General features: G+C 36.6%; 1 protein-coding gene across 4 annotated transcripts in view; it reads right to left on the bottom strand.

Moving 5' to 3' along the window:
- The window catches only part of col11a1a (collagen, type XI, alpha 1a), a 68,695-nt gene that overhangs the window by 30,210 nt on the left and 12,422 nt on the right, over window positions 1–26,063 (bottom strand). Inside the window, exons 5-31 of one of the 4 annotated variants that reach the window (XM_084399411.1) lie at window positions 21,413–21,538; window positions 19,292–19,378; window positions 17,861–17,965; window positions 15,733–16,041; window positions 15,120–15,182; window positions 14,404–14,445; window positions 14,191–14,253; window positions 12,127–12,201; window positions 10,646–10,729; window positions 10,178–10,234; window positions 8,656–8,709; window positions 8,512–8,565; window positions 8,346–8,399; window positions 8,160–8,213; window positions 7,258–7,311; window positions 7,110–7,154; window positions 6,901–6,954; window positions 6,771–6,815; window positions 5,778–5,831; window positions 4,565–4,609; window positions 4,118–4,171; window positions 3,204–3,248; window positions 2,804–2,857; window positions 2,672–2,716; window positions 1,861–1,914; window positions 1,656–1,763; window positions 1,438–1,491 (exon numbers count right to left, since the gene is read on the bottom strand). In XM_084399411.1, coding sequence (XP_084255537.1) covers window positions 1,438–1,491; window positions 1,656–1,763; window positions 1,861–1,914; window positions 2,672–2,716; window positions 2,804–2,857; window positions 3,204–3,248; window positions 4,118–4,171; window positions 4,565–4,609; window positions 5,778–5,831; window positions 6,771–6,815; window positions 6,901–6,954; window positions 7,110–7,154; window positions 7,258–7,311; window positions 8,160–8,213; window positions 8,346–8,399; window positions 8,512–8,565; window positions 8,656–8,709; window positions 10,178–10,234; window positions 10,646–10,729; window positions 12,127–12,201; window positions 14,191–14,253; window positions 14,404–14,445; window positions 15,120–15,182; window positions 15,733–16,041; window positions 17,861–17,965; window positions 19,292–19,378; window positions 21,413–21,538 — 1,938 coding nt within the window. Of the gene's footprint in view, window positions 1–1,437; window positions 1,492–1,655; window positions 1,764–1,860; window positions 1,915–2,671; window positions 2,717–2,803; window positions 2,858–3,203; window positions 3,249–4,117; window positions 4,172–4,564; window positions 4,610–5,777; window positions 5,832–6,770; window positions 6,816–6,900; window positions 6,955–7,109; window positions 7,155–7,257; window positions 7,312–8,159; window positions 8,214–8,345; window positions 8,400–8,511; window positions 8,566–8,655; window positions 8,710–10,177; window positions 10,235–10,645; window positions 10,730–12,126; window positions 12,202–14,190; window positions 14,254–14,403; window positions 14,446–15,119; window positions 15,183–15,732; window positions 16,042–17,860; window positions 17,966–18,183; window positions 18,349–19,291; window positions 19,379–21,412; window positions 21,539–26,063 lie in introns of all 4 variants that reach the window. The other 3 variants (XM_084399413.1, XM_084399412.1, XM_084399414.1) reach the window with 3 other exon arrangements.

Genomic DNA, 26,063 nt, shown 5'->3' with positions numbered 1-26,063 from the left:
GGTAATATTTACAAATTTTGATACTCTTGTCTTTATAATATCTTTTTAAGATGGCAGCAGAGCATGTTTGGTACTGAATTCACAAAAAAAAAAAAAAAAAAAAAAATCAGTGGCTCAAAGGTTAGTTCACCCAAAAATGGAGATTCTGTCATCATTTACTCACCCTCATTTCGTTCCAAACCCGAATAGGCTTTTGTTCATCTTCGAAACACAAACCTGAGAGCTTTCTGTCCCTCCACTGACAGCTACGCAACTACCACTTTGACACTTCAAAAAGTTCATAAAGAGATCGTAAAACTAATCCGTATGAATTGAGCGATTTAGTCCAAATTTTCTGAAGAGACACGATCGCTTTATATGATGAACGAATTTAATTTAGCCTTTTATTCACATATAAACATTCATTTATGCACACATCAGCTGTGGTAAACCAAAGCTCAAGCATGTTCGCTTGATGTGAAAGAACCAATGAGGTTCATTCTCATTAGGCAGCACAATTGAGCTTCTACAAGATCCAATGAGATTTGTTCTCGCACATCAAGATAGTACGATTGAGCTTGTTTATGTTTGCTGGTCAATGTTTACATATGAATAAAAACCTAAATTCAATTTGTTCATCATATTAAACGATCAAGTCTCTTCAGAAAATGTGGACTTAACCGCCTGAATCATATCTCTTCATGAAGTTTTTGAAGCAAGTTGCATATGACAGAAATCACTCAGATTTCATTAAATATCTCTTTATTTGTGTTTTGAAGAAAAACGAAAGTCTTACAGGTTTGGAACGACATGAGGTTTGAGTAATTGAAATGAAGTAATCTTCCAATGGCATAAGAACATTTAAAAAAAAAGGTAATATTCTCAGAAAACAAGTCAGCTTTTTATCTTGGGCAGTTTTGCTACTCATGTATATTTAGTTTTAGGATGTTTAGATATTTTTGATTGACAAAAATAACTGATTATAAATGATAAATGACCATACATGTACAATGCACTTACAGATTTACCAAGCAATGCACAATATTGTGAATTGAAACTCAGTCTTTCCATTTTACCAACTAGCTGCCTGTAATGACGTCAACATTATAGAAGGTTTCCAGACCTCCAAGACCACTTAAGGTCTAATTTGGGGCTGGCTTGAACCAGATTGGGTACTGCTGTTACAGCTGATGCTGTTGTTGATGAAAGGCGCTGAGGTCTGACACATGCATCTGTGCTCAGAGTTCTCCTCGCTGCCTGCGTGACCAGCATCCCCAACAGCACAGGGAACAATCCTGGCATGAGCTGCTCATTTTAAAAGAGCCTTACTCGGTGCAGCATGCATAATGCATTCTCAGGAGGGCATTAGTTCATGCTAATGAGCCAAGTTGTTGTTTAGCTCGTAAGTGAAACAATCATGATGAACGAACAGGTGTCATGTTCAATATAAGTGCATACCTTTGGCCCTTGACGTCCTGGATAGCCAGGCAATCCCGGAACACCAAGTTTGCCCTGAAGGAAAACAAGCCAAAGATCATTAGTGCAGGAACATCTTTGGACAAACTAAAATCTAATTTAATATTAATATTCAAAACACAAACTCCGCATCACTTCCTGATTCCCCACGCCTCTTTAATCAACTAATCACAGTAAACCGAAATCAACAAGCAGTGTACCTTTTCTCCAGCAGGTCCCAGGGGTCCAGATTCACCGTTGGGGCCCGAACGACCCTTCGGGCCCTCCGGTCCATCCTCACCTCTCGGTCCAGCCAATCCAAGTTCACCCTGAACATACACAGAAAATAACCCAATCAGTGCAGCCCTTCATAGGGTAAAATTAGCTTGGGCTGGAAGCCAGCAAGGCTAGAGGCTGTTTATTTACCCTGTCGCCTTTGAGACCCATGTCTCCCTTGAAACCCGGGAAACCATCCTCACCCTGAAAAGTAGGGTGAGAAGAAAATACATTATGGAAAACATATAGTGATGAAGCTGTAGCTTCTGCATATAAATACAACAATCAATTATTTGGAGTTGTACTAGACCTCCATCTGCTGACAACAAAGCAGTACAGCAACACTATCAATTACTTGTATTCAGTCTGGAAGGAACAATAATGTGAATATGGAGAAAAGTATGCTAATTGTTATGATTTATGATTGAATTCTCATTTTCTGTCACTAAGCTTCAGTCTGAATCTTTCACATTCATTTGCAAGATGCAACTTTGTGACCACATTACCTGCATGATTGTCAACTCAACTCATGCTTTATTTATGTGGATATGGACACACTCAGTTTTGTCATGACGGCACTGCAACCCAACCGTCAATTGAGTATCATTGTCAAACATTTGAGACTGCAATCTGATCAGCATTCATTTCAAAATGTGTAGATGGTTTTTGAAAAGGGGAAAGAAGAGGTTTGTGTGGATCTGGATGTACTTAATGGTGATGGAGTGATTTTGTGTCTTGAATAAGTGTTATGACACTCTCTCTGCATGATTAAACAGCACTTATGATGTGATGTTTAAGTGGACAGAATGTGTAGTAGCTATTGAACTCTTTTTATTCAGATTTACTGACCAGTATGTCATTGCAGTGATTCTTAATACAAGTTATAACGTCAAGCTGAGGGTACAGCATGACGCAGCCACTTTCTCCCTATCTTTTAGAGAAGATGTGGATTTATGCATACCTTCTCTCCTTTGCCTCCCTTCAGACCACGAACGCCGTCAGCACCCTATAAGACCGATAGCATGTGATCAAGCAAAGCTCACGAACTCATCGCACACCAATAAATCTCTATCAAACACAAAAACTGCTTTACCTTCACACCGCGAGGGCCAGGATAGCCGATGGGGCCCTGGGGACCAGGCTGGCCCTGAAAATGACAACATTGAAAAATTATAAAATGTGTCTGGCGAGGAATGAAAATCCGTGACTGAAGTAACCTTGCAAGAGGTTTATAGCTAAACACAGATCAAAAACTTTCCAACACTGACTGCCTTAATCTGAAATTGAATTAGGCATTCAAACGTCCTAATTGAGACTAAATGCATAATGCATAAAAAAGGCAGATTTTTATAACACACTCAATCAAAAAATTTGTATTTGTTAATTTTTGCAGGTTTACTGGTCTGATAGCTAACTGATCATAAAAAATAAAAAAATCCAATTGATCAAGACATATTTAGTGTAAATACTCCCCAAAAAAAGTGTTAGCTTACCAAAGCTCCTTTCTCTCCAGGTGGACCCTCTTTACCAGGATGTCCCTGTAGAATAAAGACAGATATTTATTATAAAGTGACAGAGAAACATAGACTGTTTAGTGTCTAGTAGTTCTCAAAGATTGCTATAAAGAGTTTTGAGTCACAAAACACATTTTCTCTGCTATGATGCTCAGTTTTGGAGACAACATATTACATGTAACGCAAGTTACATAATCAGATTACTTTTTTTCAAGTAACTAGTAAAGTAATGCATTACTTTTAAATTTACAACAAAATATCTGAGTAACTGAGTACTGAATACTTTGTTTTCTCATTTATTGACTGACACCTCTCCTGTCCTCATGTTGAGAAAAATCAGGAGTAAGTGCAGAGGCGTTGTGTGCGCTGTGTAAACATGATGGTTATTGTAATCTGCATTTACTCATTTCGCTAGCACAAAAACAGATTCAGAATTCCTCAAAATGAAATGAGAGTGTTGAACTTTGTTTCCCGTGTCATATTGCTCAGCAATCTAAAATGGCAGCACAGCTGAAAGGTTTGTCTGAGCTGCGCCCTCTACTGTACAGGAGTGAATTTGCATTTCCATCAGCCAGAGTCTTATTCATTTAACTTTGGGTGTAAAAGGGTGTTTACATTTGCCAAAAAATTTAACTTTTTATGTGTATTATTAAAAACAAACAAGCAAGCCTAGCCCAGGTGAGAAAAAGTAACACAAATGTAACGTAACTTATTACTTTCCATAACACGTAACTACTGTAAGTAACATACTTAGTTACTTTTTTAGGAAGCAATGCAATATTGTAGCACATTACTTTTAAAGTAATGATACTGTGAAATGTTTTTCAATCATCTCCTATTAGTAGTTTAGTAGACATGAATCACTTGGTATTATTAGTATCACTGATACTTACAGGAGGTCCATCTGCGCCAGGCAATCCAGGCAAACCAGACCTTCCATGAGGACCCTGAATGAAGAGACAGAGAAAAAGAACTTCGATTGGATTAAGAAGGATTTCTAGGATCACAGATGCCCTACAGGAAAAAAACATCCACTGAATCATGATCCATCTGTCTTATGAAAAAGGAAGTACGCTCGAAAATGAATGCTACAGAAATAAATGCATGTTCCAATGATGTATGATCTATCCTGCACTGAAGCTACATTTAACATTTGCATTTATTCATTTATCCAAAGCAAAGGAGCAAAAAAAAAAATATATATATATAAGGGATAAGTAATAAAGAACCAACAATATTATCTAAAGCTTTATATCACCATGATATGTTGGATAATCTTTCTTTTTGGTCTCATTCTTTTCTCTTGAGAATGATATGCATGAAAATGATAGAAAACATACTTTTTCTCCAGGCGGTCCGATAGGGCCTTGCGGACCTGGCAGACCCTGTACAACAGAAAACAGACAGCAAACGTCAAGCTTTGTTGCCATGGCAGCGGGGCGGGGGGGGGGGGGGGGGGGGGGGGGGATAGAGGGATAGGTGTGTGGTAAAGAGGAGTCTTTTCCGATGACTTACACCCAATAATAGACATATTGTATTGTCCCTGTGTGTGTGTTGGCAGGGTCATTCGTGTTTGCACAGTTGTGCTTGAAGAGTGTGCGCGTACACACGTGATTACTATGTGTGTGTTTACAGTGTCTGATTCTGTGTATTTGTGAATGTAAGAGTGTGTGTGCTGTCCAGGAGTTCACTCCAGGGAAATTTGATCTCCCTGCTGCGATTGGACCGCTGCAGGTGGGGCGTTATGAATGAGACGCTTTCAGCTGCCCACTTCCTCTGGGCCGAGCAGAGGCTTACAGAAATATTTCAGATCATTTCATCGTGCCCTCTGAGATTCAGTGCGACAAAGCCATTTGGAAGTAAGATTGAAAAATTATGGTGGGGATGAGAAATTATCAAACAAAAAGTTTCATGAATTGGGCTGAATAATAATTCAGAACTCAGTCCATAATTGAGCAAAATCAAAGCTATGGTATTTTTTTTGAAGTTATAAATAAAACAGATTGCTAGAGTGCATTTTCCACTTCAAAATTTCAGGTTTAATTCAAGGTTACTTACCGTTTCTTTGTAATTGGTTCTACACCAATTTTTTTAAATGTAGAGAGAATGAAATGTGACAAAACTAGCATGTTTGTGTGGCAATTAATATATGTAATTTAGTGTATAAATAAAGATTTAATGTAATATATTTATTTTAATATATAATAATATATATTTTCTATATACTAATATATTATTTTTTACTTTACTGTTTTTTTTTTCTTTTTAATTTAACACAAAAGACCATACTTTCTTTTCAAAATATTAACATATTAGAGGGATTGCACCTAAGATATAATTTAGACAAAAAAAAAAAAAATTAAATCCCCATGACTTTTTAATGACCTTTAAGGTTTTATTAATTTCTGTGACATTTCCAGGACCTTGGGAACAAAATAAAAAATTTAATTGCAATGATCCAAAGTCACCCAAACTGGATCTTGCTCAATTCTCAATACTCAATACTAGTAGAACCTGCGAGGTTGTGTGTCTATAGTGTGTGTTTGTACTCACCTGTGTTCCTGGGATTCCCTGCTGTCCAGGAGGGCCCGGCTCTCCCTGGGGTCCCTGTTCAACAGAAAAAGATGCTTTGCATCAACTGCACCCTGAATATGTCAAATAACCAGCAATGTTTAATATATTTCTGTGTGTGTTGACATGTGAGCTTTATTTGCTATATGACCCTGGTCTATATATTTCTAATGCAAATATGATGCTAAAACATTAATATGATGAACACGATGCTGACAAAATGATTATTATTATTATTATTAAAGGTGGCAGGCCATTAAACCATGTAACCTTCAGGCCAGCTAACAAATAGGATATGTTTTAAGAGCATTTTGCTAACATTCCCATTAAGTTATGAAAACATTATTTCTGAAAGTCCTCTGAATGTTACGTCCAGTTTTGTGCTAACATTTTGAGAACATTATTAAAGACCAAATAACTCTGACCGAACATTCTATTAATGTTACTGGAAGAATGTTTGCTTATAACTCCCTGTTAGCTGGGAGAATGCTAGGCCTACTTATGATTAAACTATTCTCATATTTGACAGTACGTTACGTTCACCCGAAGTTTTAGTGTGTTTAGTTACTGTACAAGATTAACTGCCATCAGAGTAGCTTCTTTTTCATGGTATAATAGTTTAGTTCTGAAAAAAAGCTCTTGAATATATCTGAGAGGTCATGACTTAGCATTTATCCTGTATTAGCTGTTTTCATTAGTCATCATAATTTGGTTTCTGAAAAACAAAAGATGTTTCGGATTTGATACGCTTAAATGTAGAGCTATTTTGTTACACAAGGTTTATTCATCCACCAGCGTTGTTGTTACTGTGGCAGTAAGTAATGCGATTTAAACTTCACAGTAGTCTGTCTTAGGCCTATAGATTCAACAAGGCCACAACACATTCAAAACCCACAGAGATTTACTCAATATTATCAGCATGCTCCTCTGATTTTATCTACAAAATGCCAGGTTGACAAGATCCATGTCTCTTACCATGTTTCCTTTGGGACCATGTGGACCATCAACACCAGCAATGCCCTGTAGAAATCAATAGTGAAAGATTAGAAGCGAGCAATCAGCATGAGATCCACAAGATTATAAATTTAAAAGTTCAATCACTTACAGGTTGTCCAGGAGGTCCAGGAGGGCCTCGAGGGCCGAGCAGACCTCGCGGCCCCTGAGATAAAAAGGTTCTGATTTAAAAGGGCAAGTATTCTCATCTGAATTTTAATAGGAATCATAATAGGCTGTTGTGTGTCTCTGCCCCCTGGTGGCAGACTAGAAATAAAACATTTCTTCTTCTTCTAGAAAAAAAAAAAAGTACACACTTACGCTCTCACCAGCAAGTCCTCTTGGTCCAATCTCTCCATCTTCTCCCTGAAATTGAGGAAGAAGTGGATATGGTTATTTTAACGGCGGAACCAGTGAAATGATGAAAATGGTCGTTTTTGTTCTTCAGGTGATTCAGAAAAGCACTTACTCTTGGTCCGTCTTCTCCAGTAGGTCCATGGGGACCAGGAGGACCATTCTCACCCTGTCATAAAGAGACATCAAACTTTATTACATCTAACTTAATATATAGTCTTTTCACCTTTGCTTGCAAGTGATCTAGGGAGCCATTTTGGATCCCTATAATTATTACCTTTGTTGAGATGGGAACAGGATGGAAATACCCTACTGTAGGGTTTCCTAAATAGGAGGCTCTTTCTACTTCTTCTCAGTACCATATATTTATTATAAAGGTGAATTTTTGTTTGTTGGTGCCTATTACTGAATCAGATTTTATGCACCAAAATAATGATGAATTATTGAATTATGTAGCTTTTTTGTACCTTGAATTATTGTTACTTTTTGTTTAAAAAACATGGCATTTACTGCAAAGAAATATACAATTTTGCTAATATAAATTTAGCAAAATGTAAAAATGCTAATCAATAGCATTATGATAATAATCCGCAAAATACTTTGATAAAAAGAAGCTGTGTTATATGCCTGTTTGGAAGCAAGTTAGAAAAATTATAGTGGGGATGGATGGAAAATTACACAAAATGGGAGTTAAACAAATTGGGCAATATAATCATTCAGAATTCAGCTTGAATTAATGTATTTAAGCCCATACTTTAGCTAAATCAAAGCCTAAGTAGAGATAATGCAATATGAAGAAACTAACTTGTTTGTGGCATATTGTATACATTTTTTTTCCTGATTTTATTTTAACACAATACACAAAGTTACCACAAAGTTGCACCTAAGAGATAATACAGAAATTAGCAAAAGCTGGAGAATTGTTGTGAACCTCTTCGTCTACTTTTTACAAACCCTCTATACAACCCTGATCATTTACTCTGATTTGACTGTATTCGTCTAATGAATTGTGCTCACCCTGTGTCCCTTTTCACCAGGCAGACCTGGAAGCCCATCAAAACCTCTGTCACCCTGTGAAGAAGACCAGGTAAAACAGTCAAGCAATATATTTATATACAGTATATATATATATATATACTGTATAACGGCATACTGTCTGTAATAGCATAGTATGGCATATGTGGGTGAGAATATTTCTTGTACCTTAGATCCAGATTCTCCAGGCATTCCACGGGCCCCGTCGGCTCCAGCACGGCCCTGTCACAGAGATCAGAGATTATATACTACTGGGAACCATAGTGTATCTATCCACTGACCAAATTTTAAGAAATGCATATGTGTGTGTGAAAGATAAAGAGAAATCTCTCACTCTCTTGCCAGATTTTCCCATTTGCCCTGGCGGGCCTTGGATACCCCTTGGACCCTATGGTGGAAAGATACATGATTATTTAGGGAAGTAATTCTGTAGTTATGGACTGTATGGTGATGGGTGGTGAGCAACGCTGTGTCTTACCTGAGGACCAGGGTCTCCACTCTCTCCCTTCAGTCCAGGAGCACCTGGAAGACCCTGAAAGTGTTTGACATTAGAGAGATGCATTAGACCAAGACCAGACCAAACCAACACGTTTTTAACACAATTACAGAAAGATTGAAATGCCTGCACTATATACAACCAAACAGCAGATGGCAATCTTTCACAGCATAAACAATTCCACATTATTCTGCGCTCTCCTAGAGCATAAACATAAGCCCAGAATAAAAGTACAGAAGTTTTTCTTAGCACCGCACCACATTCATCTGAGAAACGGATGATTTTAAAAATTGCTGCTATCCCAGACAGACAGTCCTAGTTTTTTTTTATGGCTAATTTAAAAGATAATTTAAGAGTTTATTCCTAAAATTGCACCCTACCATAGAGAATCATTTTCAAATGACACATCTGAGGATTCGCAACTAGCCATTAAACAGTTCTTGTGATTTTCAAAGTCAAAGTCATTTATGCAGGATAAGTATGACATGACTGTGCTTTTCATGCTTATTTTAGGTTTTTGGTCATTAGTTTTGTTCTATCTGAGCAGGATCATTTCTCGCCTGAAGTGGTTAGGCTTGAGTTCATTGGCCCATCGTGTTTCAACAGGTCAGACAGTTCATTAATCTGGTTACCTGGCCTCTCTACTCATTGAATGAGCAGTAAAAGAAAAGATATTGTGATATTGTGCTAAAAGTTTTTGGATTTTGGAGCCCAAGGACATTATCCCCCTTGGTGGTGGATGATCTGAGTTGTAAAAATATCATATTTGCCGAATTAAATCCAATATTTGTATCGCTCTAGCACATCACACTTTCTCAAAAAATGAATTTCTTTGCATTTTTGCTTTTGACAACCATTTGTACTGTGAAGAAGTCTTTTATTATACATTGAAAGACATGAATCCTATTTTTCTCTGAGCCAGGATAGAACTATTTGTTCAATTCTCAGCCCATTTTCACATACTGTATATGACATTATTTTATGCCTAATCCTGATTTCAAGGTTAGAATTATGGCCAGTGACATATTTAATGAAATTACATATTTTATGAAAAAAGCTTATTTATAACCTTATGTTTATGTAAAGTTCTTTGCAATTAAGTATTTGAACATATTGGTCCACTCTTTTCAGTATTGTAAGTTAAAAGACACATTTTGAATTATTCTTTTTGCAATTAAAATATTGACATTTGACTTCCTTTTTTTATTTTATTTTTTTGATAAGTGCATTAAAGCTGATACATACAGTATATATAAACGGAAAAATCTTGATGGAATGATGGAAAGTTTTTATTGATATTTTTCAGCATACTGATATTATTTTTGGGAATATGCAGGGCTGTGTAATGAATGGGACAGTGATGGTGTTCTGCATATAATTAGTGGTGATGAACTTTGAATCAATACATGAAATTGCATTGCTTAGATTTTCAGTCAGTCAAATGGTCATTCGCAGGCTGATTGGGTGAGACTTTTGCAGAGGTCATGAGGTCATTGAAACTCACCACTGGGCCAGATCTTCCAGTGAGACCCATTGGACCTGATGGACCTCTCATGGCGAGCTGCGGACACAAACCAAAAAAATCGAAATCATCAATCACGACTGGCACACATCTACTCTCTTTACCCAGAGGAGGTGGAGCCGTGTGTGCATTTGTCAAGGACAGATCTGAGCGCTCACACTAATCTGCAACACCTGTCAGGGTCGGCCTCCTGCGGGTCGTGAACCTTGCTAGTATTTTTAACTAGTGTCTCCGCATGAGTCAAAGCAACCTGTGCTCCTCCGTTTCACTCTTGTTTTAGCGCAAACAAGGCCGGAGCAAATCCCCTCTCCACCCTTTGACCCATCGCTCCACCTCTTCCCAACAAACAGTCAAGAGCCCCCCACCTCCCCGCTTAGCAAACAGCTGGCTGAAGCTCCGGGGCCATTTGGCCCTTTAATTCTGCTCGCCTGGCCCTTGTCTCGTACTCACCCTGGCCTGGGACAGAATGGCCTGAGCCTGGGCCTCCTGAGCCGACACCACCGGACCCTTTTCCCCATCTCCGCCAAAACGGAACTGTCAAACACCAGCAGAGTATTAATGATCATTTTCATTTAGAAAAAAACATTTCATACCATCATATACAATAAATATTAATTCAATCAAACACTAAAAGCAACATTATGAATATTTAATTAGGATTATTAGGTGGCATTTTCAATACGTTTGAAAACTACTAAACAATATGCTCTAAAGAAGTGAAGTACAGTATGCTGTCATTATTTGATATGTGTCCTGATTATCTATAACATTTTATACTGTAATATATTTTAATTCCAGGTTAATCAAATACGAGAAGCTAAATTATGGATATTTCATTGGGATTTAGATGGTTTTCAATATTTTAAACTCTACTAATAACATATAGAAATATAAAAATATTACTAAAATCACAAAAATATTGTGAAGTATGCAGTAATATTTTGTATCATTATAACATTTTATACTATATTATATTATACTGTGCAATCCAACTCAATCAAATACGAAAATAAATATTATGAATAATATAGAATTTGAATAAATGAATAAATAAGGATTTAGATGGAATTTAGCCTATCATCATTACATATAACACTTAATTCAGTTGCATACTATACTATACATATTAAGTCAATCAAACACGAAAAGCAACATTATGAATATTTAATTAGGATTAAGATGATTTTCAATACATTTTGAAAACAACAATATGTTCTAAAGAATGCAGTCATTATTTGCAGTCTCATTATGTAGCCTATAACTCTTCATACTATACTATAATGTAAGTCATTCAAATATAAAAAGCATTATGATTTTCAACTTATATGTGACCCTGGATCATAAAACCAGTCACAAGTCGCACGGGTATATTTGTGGCAAAAGCCAACAATACATTGTATGGGTCAAAATTATCGATTTTTCTTTTATGCCAAAAATCATTAGGATATTAAGTAAAGATCATGTTCCATGAAGATATTTTGTAAATTTCCTACCGTAAATATATAAAACATTTATTTTTGTGAGTGAATGCAGCACAATCGCAAACATAAATGGACAACTTTAAAGATGAATTTCTCAATGGTTTGATTTTTTCAGATTCCAGATTTTCAAATAGTTGTATCTCGGCCAAATATTGTCCTATCCTAACAAACCATACATCAATCGAAAGTTTATTAATTCAGCTTTCAGATGATGTATAACTCTCAATTGCACAAAATGGACCCATATGACTGGTTTTGTGGTCCAGGGTCACATATATGAAAAAGCAGCTGAATTAATATTTAGAGGGGTTTTAATTCCCTTTAAAAACTACTAAAAAATCATATATTCTAAATAAGTATGCTATTATTATTTTAATGTATGAATTATTGCTGAATGCAAGCATGAAACTTGTGCAGCAGAAGGTTTTCGTGAGGATTAAGGGGTCTTACTGGCAACATCAGCATAGTACCAGGGGGTCCTGGCATGCCATCCGCTCCGGGAAGACCAGCACGGCCGGGAGGACCCTGAGGAAGCAGGAAGAGAGGGAGAGAGATGGGATAAATCAGTAACTTGACACTTCTTGACTTGACAACACCCAGGTAAGAGAATGCCAAGAGAGGAATGAGAAAGGGAGGAAGATCAAAGAGCGATAGAGAGAGAGACCTCTCACTTCCATTACCCTTAAGTGAAGTTGCCCAGTTTAAAGATACTGATTGGTTTCATTTCCAAGCTCATGAGCACAGGGGGGACACACTGTGTAATAATTACTTGCCTAAATGACACTTCATATTCCCCGGCCAGATGGTTCCATGTTGTCTCCAACACGTCTAATTACAACAAACTAAGAAAGGCTTTTACTTTTGCAACAGGTTTAGCTTGGGCAGATGTTAATTAACACTAATAAAGGATATTAAAAGTAATTTCTCATTTTGAAAAGTCAAACACAGAATGTTATTTTCCCTTTCACTGCGCTTTACTTTTCCATTGTTTTCCAATGTAAATAGCACTAGACGAACGTCATTAACCGTTGCGCTCGCAGTACTTTGCAGCGTCTCGCGCATGACACAGCATTCTAAAAACGCGGTGCTCAAGTTAAAAGAAGTTAAACATAAAAAAAAAAAACGAGTCTCTAGACCTTGCACTTTTTTCCATTCCACTGACCAGTATCGGTAAAAGTGATTTCACCAAGTACAACATGTTTCTGGATCAACAACTTTGTTGATCCTGGGAACAACATTCCAATCAACCAATCAGATTTGAGAGACAAAATTACAGTTTATGTCAATTTTAGGCTTAAAACCAGGATTAAGTGCTTCTACATCGGTGTTGTTCACCTATCATTTCCCTCTGATGTTAGGGATAAGTTATGGGTAGGTTTAGGTTTATAGGTAGGGACAGGGTTAGGACTAAAACTTCAGACAGGAATGTTGTTCCACTATCAACAAAGTATGTTGATCCAGGAACATGTCTTACTTGGCAAGGTTCACAGGGTAACCAACGTGCATCTCACGGTTTTAACAGCAAAAACACATTCTGTGTGAACCGGCCCTTAGTTTGTCTTTGCATTATGGACAAAATCTTAACAGGAAGTACTCAAGACCTACATAATGTTCATTTCAGTCCCACATTTTATTGATATGCATTTTTGCATTTAGTTGTTTAGAAATCCTCTATTGTAATGCTCTTTCCTTTATTTAGGCTACTTGTAAACTAACTGTATCTGTCTACAACTCAAGTATACTCAGATGCAAGTGAGTGTCATCATTATCATTCTTGTGTGTGTGTGTGCTGTTCAGTAGAGTGTTTTTACGTAGATGCGTAATACCCAAAACACAAACCTAACATCTGACTGCCAGACAGACTTTGGAGTTGGTTGGAAATGTCTAATGATAATTATCCTCAAACAGTTTAAGACAGAAGATTGTGAGCAATAGATGTATTATGCATAGAGTTTTGTGGTGCATTTAATCAGAAATGTTGTCCCGATTTACCCACTGAGCCACTCGCTCTGATGTACTCACTGTATTCACTATTACTATCTTGCTCTAATTTGTGTGTCTGAAAAAGAAGCTCAGAGTTTCACATCTGAAACCTAATATGTCAGAGTGGGTGTAAATGTGCCCTTAGGGTCAGGAATCTTCCATGACCCGGTTCAGAATAAATTAGCATTATGTACTGTTTACTGACACAAGGGGTCTTTGCAGTTTACTACAGAAAGACTGTTTTTCTAAGCATTTCTTACTTAGTCTCCAGCAAACCCCTATCAGGCTTAAGCTTTTCTCTCTGTGTCGCAGCTGTTCATCACACATTTCATTTGACATGCTTCTTTGGTCACTTAATCAGTGCCTCATTTCTTGTCAAAGACTAATTCAATTTCTGTAAAACAAAATCCAAAATATGATAGAAAAAGTTGGAGACCTAAACGTTAACCAAGCCTTGTTAAAATCCTGAAAATAACTGTGATCATCATATGTAAACATAGCCTGGATTCGGAGACTGGAACAAATTATTACCCGGTCACCAGAATCTCCGGCCGAACCAGGGGGGCCTTGTAAACCTGGAGGGCCTGGAAGACCCTAAAGACAAAAAGAAAACAGAAATAAACACAGACAGATCTGATCACAATTATAACCCAATTACCAAAAGAATTTAGATCATTTTGTTGTTCATAAAACTCACTAGAACACATCGGTTGAATATTTCATATTATAACTGATGTAACTTACAGCAGGCCCAGGTGGTCCAGAAGGTCCCTCAATCAGCATGCCCTATGAATCAGACAACAAAATCAGAATTACAATCAAAAACTGATTGCAACATCAAATTAATAAATGAATAACCATTAAATTTGGCTCATTTCTCATTTATTCAGTAAGTTCATATCTCTGAACAATTAGTTTCTTGTTCACATCAGATTTGAATTTCTTATTGATTGAAGTAAATCGTATGTGTTTTGGAAGATGTGAGCAAAAGAGTAATGTACAATTGTCTACAATTTTAAAAATAACTAAATGCACATGGCTTGTTGTTCAAAACTGATGAGTTGATTCTCAGCGAAACTGTCAAAGGTTTTTTTCATCACATGCAAAATGATCCATTCAGTTATCAAAATCTGTCAGACATGCATGTATATTCCATAAATATCTGACAAGGAATGTTTGTAATGTCTGCTAAATTGGCAAATGGCCTACCATTGTAATAGGTATGTAATAGGAATCCCAATCTTGCCAATCAACCAATCAAGTTTGGCATCATATCTATATATGGAGTTTGCCCAGCACAATCACTACCATTTTTGAACATGGAGGAACATCACAACCCTAAACAACAGCAGCTACAGCAATACTGTATAAATACATTTGTATTTATTTATATAAACAAAAATATGAAAAATATTCCAAAGCGATGGGAAAAAAAAGTCCAGAATTGCCCTCTCACTCACTGGCTCAATCACTGCAGGCTCTCCCTTCTCTCCTTTCTGACCCAGATCAGCACCTCTACCCAACTGCAAACATACAAGAGAGGTTAAATATGACAGATAGAACCATATAATGATAGAACGATAGATAGATAGAACGATAGATAGAACGATAGATAGGTAGACAGGTACTGGAGTGTTTGACGGAGGGGAAGTATGAGCTTCTTTAGGAGAAGGGTGTGTCTGAGCAGACAGCTGGGTCTGTGGTATGGGGTAATTGTTGTGTCCTGGGGCAATATGGGAGATGAGGTGCTGACAGTCAGGGAGTGTAATCTACAGCAGCTCCATGGGTCTCAGGTATGAGAGTGTGAATGTAAGTGATCTGTGAATCAATGTGATCTATAATAAGAAACTAATACAGACAAGTGAGGAAGAAGTGCAGTGGTCTGTGTGCTTCAAAACATGCTAATAACATCCAGTGGACAGAAATTAGTATAAACAAACGCACTGAACAGAAAAATGAATGGACCCCATGCAAAATGGTGCACTACAAAGCCAACAATGCATGCTAGATTCCCACATCCAACACTCCCGATTGCAGGACGACACCCTCATTTTGGGGGAGGGGAATACTTACGTCCGACGTCACTTCTGTTTCAGCGATGTCGGTTTCGGCGGCGACCCCTGGCCCAAAACTGTCCTCATAAGTGGACGTAGGGTTCGGAGCCGCATTGCCAAACTCATCATACGCCCCGTACTCATACTGATTTTTGTCAAGCCCAGTCACATCATATTCCTTAAGATCATACTCCTTAAAGTCATACTCGTCCACTCCGAGGGGGTCGACGGTGCCGCTGGGCAGCACGGCCTCCGGGACAGCGGTCGCATCCAGACCAGCCTGGGACATCTCAGTGACATAGTCACTGAAAACTTCCTCTTCCACAGCCTTATTATACCCAAGCAATGCGGCCGGTCGAGGGGAAGGGAGTTCGAGGGAAGATGGATGTTAGTTTAAGCAGTTAAAGCAAATACTACTGTATCTAATCTATTACTGTATGCAAAGCAAAAGCAAAAATGAATTGCATGAGAGATATTTACTAAGAATATCACATACATTTTTGGCAGCAACAAGGTCCCAGCTAAAGGAAATATGTTGTTAAGAACGTTTTGCTAAATTCAAGTTAATGTTCTCTGAACGTTCAAAATCTTTTAAAAATATTTTTTCTTGGTTATGCAAATGTTAATGGAACATTCCATTTGATCATTTCCAAACATTATGGGATTGTTACTTTTAAATGTTCTCTGAACATTCTTTAATAAGTAGTAACATTTAAAAAATGTTAGTCCAACTAAAAGATTTCATGAAGTTCCATGAACGACGAATAAATAATGTTTTTGTGTTAGCGTTTTGAGAACATTATTAATGACCAGATAACTTTAAATGAACATTCTATTAACATTACTGGAAGAACATTTAGCTGCTAAACACAGCTATAGTTTGGAGAATATTCCCTGTTAGCTGGGGTTACATTCTTTGTCCCGTTCAATGGAAATATTTGGGATGATTTGGATTGTATAAAAGGATTTTGATCAATTGATGAGAATTTATGGCACAAATTATTTGTGGATGTGTAAATGACAAATTGGGGGCATTTTTGTGTGTTATTAGCCGAGAAGTGTTAATTCTATAAAAAACATTATTACTAATTTAATAATCACACATACAAGTCTATGACAGACGTTAGGATATTCCTGTCTTTTGTCCACAATAAACATAATGGTAAAATGGAATTATGTTTAGAGGTGAAAAAAGAAGACAGAAATAAATCACACTGCAGTGTTTATGAATGTTAATTGTGTGATCAAATGCAGGAAAATATCATATTTAAATGAACTGTTTTAAACATTTAAAAGTGTGTCTCTGAAATCTGCATTTGATTACAACTGGGATTTTTTTTTTTGTCCTAAAAATGTACTTAGCACATGGGACAATTTCTTACTGCTTTTTATTTGAGAAAAACACACTCACGCTTATTATAAGATATGCAATATCAAAGATAAACATCTGTATATACGTACATCTAAATGGCTGTGAAAGAGCTCGATTCTGTTAAATATAGTTCTGTGCCAGAACTATTCAACCAGATTACAACAGGGACTAATGCTATGATGTTTTGTTACTTCATCAGAGGTCCACATATTAGCATGTGGACGCTTCAACATCAGCCCTCTTTGGGTCACTTACTGAGGGAACTGTTTTGAATGGGATGTGCCATCTTCTCAATGATATTCAGGGCTAGAAAATCGGCAACCTGTCAATATTTAGCAATCAATTCTAAGACAAAAATTTAGATAGGATGGTTGATCATTCATACATTGCAGTTTTTTCTTGAATCCAGCCTTAAACATCATTGACATCCACAACAGAAAGCTGAAAACCAACTAAAAGTCAATCCACTGAGAAACATACTTGATATTCTAGACATGTCCAAAGTTTCAGACATGACAGGAAGTGGATTGGCTAAATTTAGAACTTGGCGGTTTCATGGTGAATATCAGCTTTTATGTTGTTGGATAAAACAGTTCCCTTGCAGTGACAGTTCCAGAGTCAAAAAACACAAAACAATTGCCATGAATTGTTGTTTTGTCTTTGTCATTTCAATCAAATACTTCCTTATAAGACGTGTGCCTGGAATTTTCCTCTTTCTGTCCCACATTTTAGAGACCCTCACCCAAACAGTCAAAGTATATAATCGAATGATTACCTGGTTTGGTCCAGTGGTTGCGACAGGAGACCGAGTTTTGGAAGCATCTACTGTTCCGTAGTCAAGTTCACTGTCTGTATAGTACTCCCCATCTACATTGTTAAGCTATAGCAGTTTCAAAGTGAGAAAAAAAGAGGAAGAAGATAAGAAAGGAGGAATTAACACAGTTCAAGCAGTTCTTCCACAAGCGTTACAAGCCGGATCCGCAAGGACAGCATCGAGGGAAAAGTAGCGGACGGCACGCTCAGACTATCATCAGAGATTTCCCTCACTGAGAGAGAGATCTTGATGGGTTCTGACACGAACTACACTTGTACTGTTACCCCTAGAATGGCGTTTCTTGGTAGCAGTGGCAGGTATCCATCTCTCTTCTTCTTAGGGGCTAACTTTTTAGCCTGTTTTTGCTCCTGGTACTTATAGGGTTTGGAAAAAGACTTAGGGGACTTTCTCGTCCTCTTCGTTTTCATGGAGACACTACGTTTCACTCTCTGGAAAAAGGTTACGGTGAAGGGAAGAAGACACAACACATCAAGGCATCCATGTTAGAAGGTAAATAAGATCCAGTTATTATTCTTCAAATGTGGCTTACTTGGATAGCTTCAAGATAACTTGGGATACACAACCATTCAAAAGTTCGGGGTCAGTAAGATTATTATTGTTTTTGAAAGAAAATAATACTTTTATCCAGCAAGGGTGTATTACATTGATCAAAAGTGGCTTTTACATGCTTTATACATTTCAAATAAATGCTGTTCTTTTGAATCCTGAAAGTAAAAATGTGTCAAAAATGTTTAAAAATGCAAATGTTTTTAAGTAATGTTACACGTTAAATTGATCAAAAGTGACAGTAGAGTGATTTTCATCTTTCTATTTATCACAGAATCCTGAAGAAAATATATTTGTGTTTCTTGAGCACAAAAAAAGCATATTTTAATGATTTCTGATGGATCACGTGATACTGAAGACTTCTTTCCCAGCTTTTCCATCACATAAATAAATTACAATTTAAAATATATTAAAATAGAAAGGAGTTATTTTAAATTATACCAATATTATACTGTTTTTACTGTATTGTTGATTGAATAAATGCAGCCTTGGTGAGTTCTTTCAAAAACATTAAAGCATCTTACTGACCACAAACTTTTCAACTGTAGTGTAAATCACTACAGTTAAGAGTAAAACTCATACAGCCATATAATCTTCTTAAACAAACATTTCCAGTAGCACAGGGTGTACCAAACTGCTCGATGACTTGCCAGCATCACAGGACGCCACCAAGAAACCACTGTGGAACAACTTGACAGACCCATACACCGGTCAGCCCACACCACATACTTTTGCCCATGTAATGTACTGTAAATAGGACAATGAAAGGGGGTGTGGCTACCTCTGATTGACATAAACACATCACACATTTCCTGCATTATTTACCTGCGGCTCAGAATATTCATCTGTCGCTGGGGGGGTCGCTCCCTCATAATAATCAAATAAATCCCCATATTCAACACCAGTTGGGTACTGCACACAGGGAGAGGACGAGAGAGAGGTTAGCAAAGCATACAAAATTTATTTAGAATGTAATCTACCCTTGGGTGCATTACATACTTGATGGTTAGGTATACTGTATAGCTGGTTTTATACAGTACAGATGAATTAGAAACAGCAATCCTGATCACACGTTTCTCATGTTAAAGCATATTTTCATGTTTGCTAATGCGTCCAATGAAAATAAGCCACGTTAGAGTGCTAAGTCATGATCAAAACAATCTCAGAATCCTAAAAAGACAGCAAAACTAATGCGTTTGTGTTACTGGATTGATTAACTGTGTGAGAGTTCAGTATAAATGAACATACTGCATTAATTACTTTAATGTATAACATGTGATGTACTTATTCTGATTTACAGGTGGGTGTTTAAAAGCCTTTAAAAAGGCCCTGCGTGTCTGAAGCAGAAGATGAACAGCCACATGTTGGTTGTTTTCACAGTGAACCCCCTTTTTTATTCTTTCTCGTCTTTATATGAGTGTAAAATCCCATCTGTCTTTAAAGCAAAGGCAGATTAAAGGCTCAGACCTATAGAAAGAGTCAACTCTTTCTCTTTCTTCCTATTTCTAACACATTTCAAAGTCTTATTAGCTATAAAACTTCCTGTGTCTGGTACAAAGTTTTAAACGAATATCTAGACTTTATAATTGTCATTAAATAAATGTTAAGTGTTACGTTTTAGAATTATAAGTTCTATGTTAATAAAAAAAAGTAAAAAATAAAAAAAAAGGAAATTTCTATATGCATTCATCAATTATGACACATTTTTAATTAATGAATGGATGGTTTAATAAATATTTTGCTTATGTTTGTGTAGCAGTTTCTCTGTTTCTGCTTCTTCAACACAAATAACGGCTGTTAGAGGAGCAGAAAAGCCAATAAAACCACTGAGTCGGGCTCTCCAGGGCTTCATCCATCAAACATAAGTATATGTTAATTCTCATATAGCATAAGAGCTCATAAAACACTGCGCTGATGATCAGGCCCTCTTCCACGGCTGGTGATCACTCAGAATTGATTGGACCCCATTCAGCCTGGCCCAGGATGATTTATGAGCAGAGCATCTCAGGGTTATTGATTTCTCACATTCAGGAAACGACCCTCTCCCTGTTTCAGCAGGGTATAATGGGTTAAAATGACATATGGTGTCTGTGCTTACAGGAGCCATCACAGAGGTCAGAAGCGTCAAGGTGAGAATGACCTTTGACCTGTGATATGTTTTTATTGTATATACACTACTGTCCAAAATTTTGTCAGTAATATATTTTTTAAAGATATTAAAACCTTATTTTAGCGAAGACGTCAAATTGATCAAAAGTGACAGTAAAGTGACAATATTACAAACAAAAAGTAATTTAAAAATGCGCTGTTTTGTATATTTTATTATATTTTGGAAAAAAATATGCAGCATTGATAATTTTAGCGTATTAGAATGATTTTTGAAGGATCGTATGACACTGAAAACTGCTGAAAATCCAGCTTTGCCATCACAGGAATAAATTACATTTTAAAATATACTGTAATAGAAAACAGCTATTTTAAATTGTAATAATATTTCAGAATATTACTGTTTTTACTGGAATTTTTGATCAATTTAGGTACGATTAATATTTTTTGAACGGTAGTGTAAAATATATATCTAAAATGTATTTGATCTATTATCTTTGTGGCATGAGAGAAAAATTCCTGCCATAATGATCATTCCTCACTATGAAGTAATTTGTAGTTTGCCATACTTTATCTAAAAATAATTGTATCTATTTAATAATAAGAATAAGAATAACAATGTGTCAAAGTATGATTTGAATTAACATTTTTGGTCACTTCCTGTTCTTCAATGTTATTTCATAATTTTGATGACTTCCCTCTAATTCTAACATGTGGAAAACAACGACAAAGTCTAAGTCTGTGTGTCCAATCGTTTGACCGGTAGTGTCAAAAGTATCAACGACGTGTCAGACTTCCAGAAACGTTTGGCCTTCTGGAAGGCTTATGGTCTTTACTAACCTCCTCCCCGGGCTCTTGTGCTTGCAGCGTGTCCTTGTGGGGGACGTCACAGTCTGGGCTGTAGTGTTCACAGTAGTCGTAAGCTGCTTTAGGGTCGGACACAATCAGCAGTTGTTGGATATCACCCTGAGGGAACGAATGACAGAAAGATACATGAGATACATGTGCTCATTTACCAAAAATACCTCTATTGTTATACTAAGACATCAAGTAATACTGATGAGGCCCTTGAAATGGTTGGCATTGGCATCTATGGTTCCATGAAGAACCTTTAACATTGGTGGAACCTTTCCATTCCACATAAGGTTCTTTATAGTGGACTTTATAGTAGATTAAAAGGTTCTTTATATAAGGTATGTTTTTCACACTAAGAAAAATTGGTTCTTTTAAGAACTGTTCTCTGAAAGGTTCTTTGGGGAACCAGAAATGGTTCTTCTATGGCATCATTGTAAAAAATCCCACCTTTATTTTTGAAGGTTGTGGTTGGTCAAAACAGAACAAAAATACCACTTTTGGATAGCAGGAAATGCATGGAATGATGGAATGTCAAGGCAACAAAATAACAAATCATCAACCACTTTCACAATGAGGAACGCGGTGTAAGATGGTTCAGGAAATTGCTGTTTTATAAGCAGGTAAATAAAACGTGTTTCATCACGAAACACCTGGTAATGGAAACCCAGACAGGAAGTTTCCTCTCATATAAAATGCGGCCTCCAACAATGGTTAGACAACAGTTCATAAAACCTTCTGGTCAACACATTAAACACACATTTATAAAGAAACCGAACATCGTCTTTCTTCCAAATGAGTGAAATCTGTTTCTTGCCCTATTCTGGTCAGAAACAATAGCTTACATTCATCCTGCATTATGATCAACAACCTATTGATTAAAAACATCATTTACTATATGAGATTTTGATTTAAGCGATTATTTGTGTCCATTTTAAGGCCACATGTCTCTTATAGGCTGTAACTGATTCAGATCATTCTGTTCAGCTGCTGCTTTAGATTGGTTCAGTATGACCTGGGTCTGTTACGAGGAACGTGCATGACTTCTACAGTGAGTACTCCACAAGTAGATCTGGGGGATGTGTTCGAACCTGAGGTCTCTCCTTGGCACTGTCACAAAGAGAGAGAGAGAGAGAGAGAGAGACTGTGCGATTTAGCAGCAAGGCAACCACTAAAAAAAAACTAAAAAGAAACAGCAGGCTTGGACTTGTTAGGGGCATGTGTGTCTGTGTATTTTTATACCGCTCTCTGTAAACTCAACTGTATAAACAGAAAAATGCTCAGGTGTGCCCATAGTAAAAAAAAGAGGTGTGTTTGACCTCCAAAATACCAGCTCTTAATATTATTAATTAATTAACGCAAATAAGACACTTATAAATCCACCATCACATGACTTACTTTCTTCAGTAGGATACAAATTGAGAATTTTTGAATAGCATCCAATACAATCATTTAAAATAATGAAAGCGAATGAGAAAAGGGGCTTTAAAGCTTCAAATTAACAAGTGGTTAAAATTAACAACTTATGAAGTCATCTGGTGGCTTTGTGTGAAGAACAGATTGAAATTTAGGCAAAGTAGGTTATACAGATTTTTTTTTTGTTAAGCAGGTTGAAAGCCTCATGACGCAATCACGACGTTAAGTGGTCTAAATGTATTTATATGTATATCGTATATGGAAGGCGTAGGACCATAAAATGTTCGTCCAATCATTGCATTCGGTTCGAATGTCCTACAAGCCTGTCAACCTGTGTATTTCCATACCTCACCTAAATTCGCACCTGCTTTGCGCAGACATCACACGTCATCAGCGCGTTTCATGCTATGCAGAGTTAGACAAACGTCAGTCATTGAACACCTTAACTGAAAGAGCAGCCACCTTTTACAGTTCCTCTGAACCAAAACAACAAGCTTATGTTGCGTTTACGCCATAACTATTGTAATTTGGAAGAGATGGAAACCCATGATGTTATATTCTCGGAGCGGTTCGTGACTCTAATTTATGCGTTTTAGCAACACTATCAATGCCGAAATGAATCTGCAGCAGTCAGTTGGTACAGGTCAGTGCTATTTAAGCTGTTTACGTTCATTATTATTGTAATGTTATGTGCTTTGAGGTACATGAGGTATTTTAACACAGTCCCTTGTGATGCTTTTGTTTGCTCCATACTGCACAAGTTCATGTTTTGAAGGAGGCGTGGCTTTGGAGAAGAGAGAGTCGGATATTATTCTTTCAAAGCTAACTTGCTATTGCTAGCCTCTCTGAAAATTGCCTATCCTACCTTTAGTTTTACTAGTATTTTTCAGTGAAAATCTTGAAAACCACCCCAGATCCGAACTCATGACAGTTCACGAGAGAAGTAGAACGTGGACGAATCGTTGTATAATTCATTAAAAAAACAATCAATATCAATAGACAAATCACACTACTAAGCTGTAGTCAAGTAAATCCAAGCCGTATTTGCATTAATCACCTGTTGGCCCAGTAGCATACAGTACATTTACCAGACCATGAAAGCCAGGATTGGCCCCAAAAGCCAGGCTTGGCATTAGAGCCTGGTGCCAAGATGGAGGGGAAAACAGGGAGATCAAGCCAATGCCTGAATAAAAGTGACACGTATTACCTCATTTGAAACCCATGCACCTTAACAACTCCCTGGACCCTGCAGAGCTTATTCTGAATAAGATATGCATGAAAGCCTGGTCTAAGACTAGCGCTGAATCAGTTCAAACAAACTTTGAGCCCACCCAGTGGTTTATGTTAAAGTCACCATGAAATCAAAATGGACAATTCTAGTTTTTTTATGGAATATTGCAGTATTTATTATACCACAACCATCAATCAAGACAAAACCGACACAATCCAGCCCTACATTTTTTCTTGTTCGAGAAACAATTTCACTATGATATAGGTCACAATAGGGAAGAGAAGACTATCGTAACTTCCATTATGCTGGCTTGCAATGTATATCGTAAAAGATGTTTGTTTGGTAACTGTAACAGCAGCTTTCTCTCTATTGTCACAGATACAATATAAAGTGCAATCCATAGAACGATGTAACCTAGGTAAAATGTTAAGGGAAAATCTATGCAGAAATGTTTAAATAACATGAACCAATAGCATCACTCAACAGCTTTTCACTAATGACCCATGAGTCATTCGTAAACATCTCAGCTTTGTACTAAAAAGCTTGTTTGTCTGTAAGGCCCAGTGTGTGAAAAACTATTTAAGATGCAGACCCCCAGCATGAGTATACAGTAAACTGTTCAAATAGCAACATAGCACAGTAGGAAACCTTTCATTAAGTGCCATAATGCCTCAGCTTTACAACATGAGAGAATTTGGTCAATTTTCCTCAGTCATTTAATTGTGCTTAACTGCTCTAATTACAGAACTAGAGGGAGCCAATGGTGGCGAACACCAAATCGGAAACAAAAGGAGCAGTGAACTTTGATGTATCCAAGCCTAGAGCCGTGAACTCAGCGGCCTGGCAACACACCCAACACTATTAGCCGCGGTCAACGCTATTTCCTTACCTCACAGACAATAGTAATTAAGAGAGCAACCTGGCCATTCAGGAAAAAGTGTGGATGGGTTTCTGAACTGTCATTCAAATGTCAATGATCAATGCAACAATTCACTCAGGATATATCCTTTACTAATAATTTTCATTTTTATATTTTCACTTTAATTTTAGTTAGTTTTATTAATTTGGCCGTATGTTGTGTCATATTTAGGCATACTCTGTAAAAAAAAATTTTCATGATTTATCACATTTTTTCTTTTGTCAAATCAACTTAGATAATTTATGTGGTTCAGATAACATAATATTTTCGGTTTCTGTTGATAAAACTAATCTCTGTTTTATTAACTCAATTTTTTTATTTTATTTCAATGACCTTATTTTAAGGCAAACAGGTTACTTACTTTTTTAAGTTAAACCAACAATATTTTTTTACAGTGTAGTTCACCCCAAAAAAAAAATTCTGTCATCAATACTCCAAAAGATCCAAATCCAAAAGATTTGTGTTAATCTTAATTTTAGTTAAATATTCATTAATTTAGCTGTGTGTTTTTGTTATATTTATTTATTTATTATTAAAGGGAAAGTTTTCTTTCTTCAGTTACTCACTCTCATGCCGTTCCAAATCCATAAGATTTTCATTAATCTTCGGAACACAAATTAAGATACTTTTTATCAAACCTGAGAGATTTCTGTCCCTCCATTGAAAGTCTATTCAACCAAAAATCTGACGCATTTATAAAGAGATTGTAATATGAAATTGAGCGTTTTAATCCTATCTGAAAAGACAAGATCACTTTATTTGAAGAACAGATTTAGTTTAGGCTTTTTTTTTTTTTTTTTTTTTTTTTTTTTTTTACCATATAAACATTGATCATCTAACTAGAAACTAATTGAAAAGAAGAAATTATACCTTGGAAACAAGCTGAAATAAAAAAAAGTATTTTTTTTTAGCATTTTTATTTTATTTTATTTATTTATATTTATTTTATTTAAGTAATTTCAAGTTTCAAGTAACAAAGGTGTTTTTTATTGGTTTTAGTTTTAATTAACAATAATAACCCTGGTAGTTTAAAGAAAGGTTCTTATTCATTATGAGACAGATATTAGACTTGT

This window comes from Rutilus rutilus (genome assembly GCF_951802725.1).
Source record: "Rutilus rutilus genome assembly, chromosome: 24".
NCBI lineage: Eukaryota > Metazoa > Chordata > Actinopteri > Cypriniformes > Leuciscidae > Rutilus > Rutilus rutilus.
The sequence above is the reverse complement of the archived record's forward strand: the minus strand, read 5'-3'. Positions and strand labels throughout refer to the sequence as shown.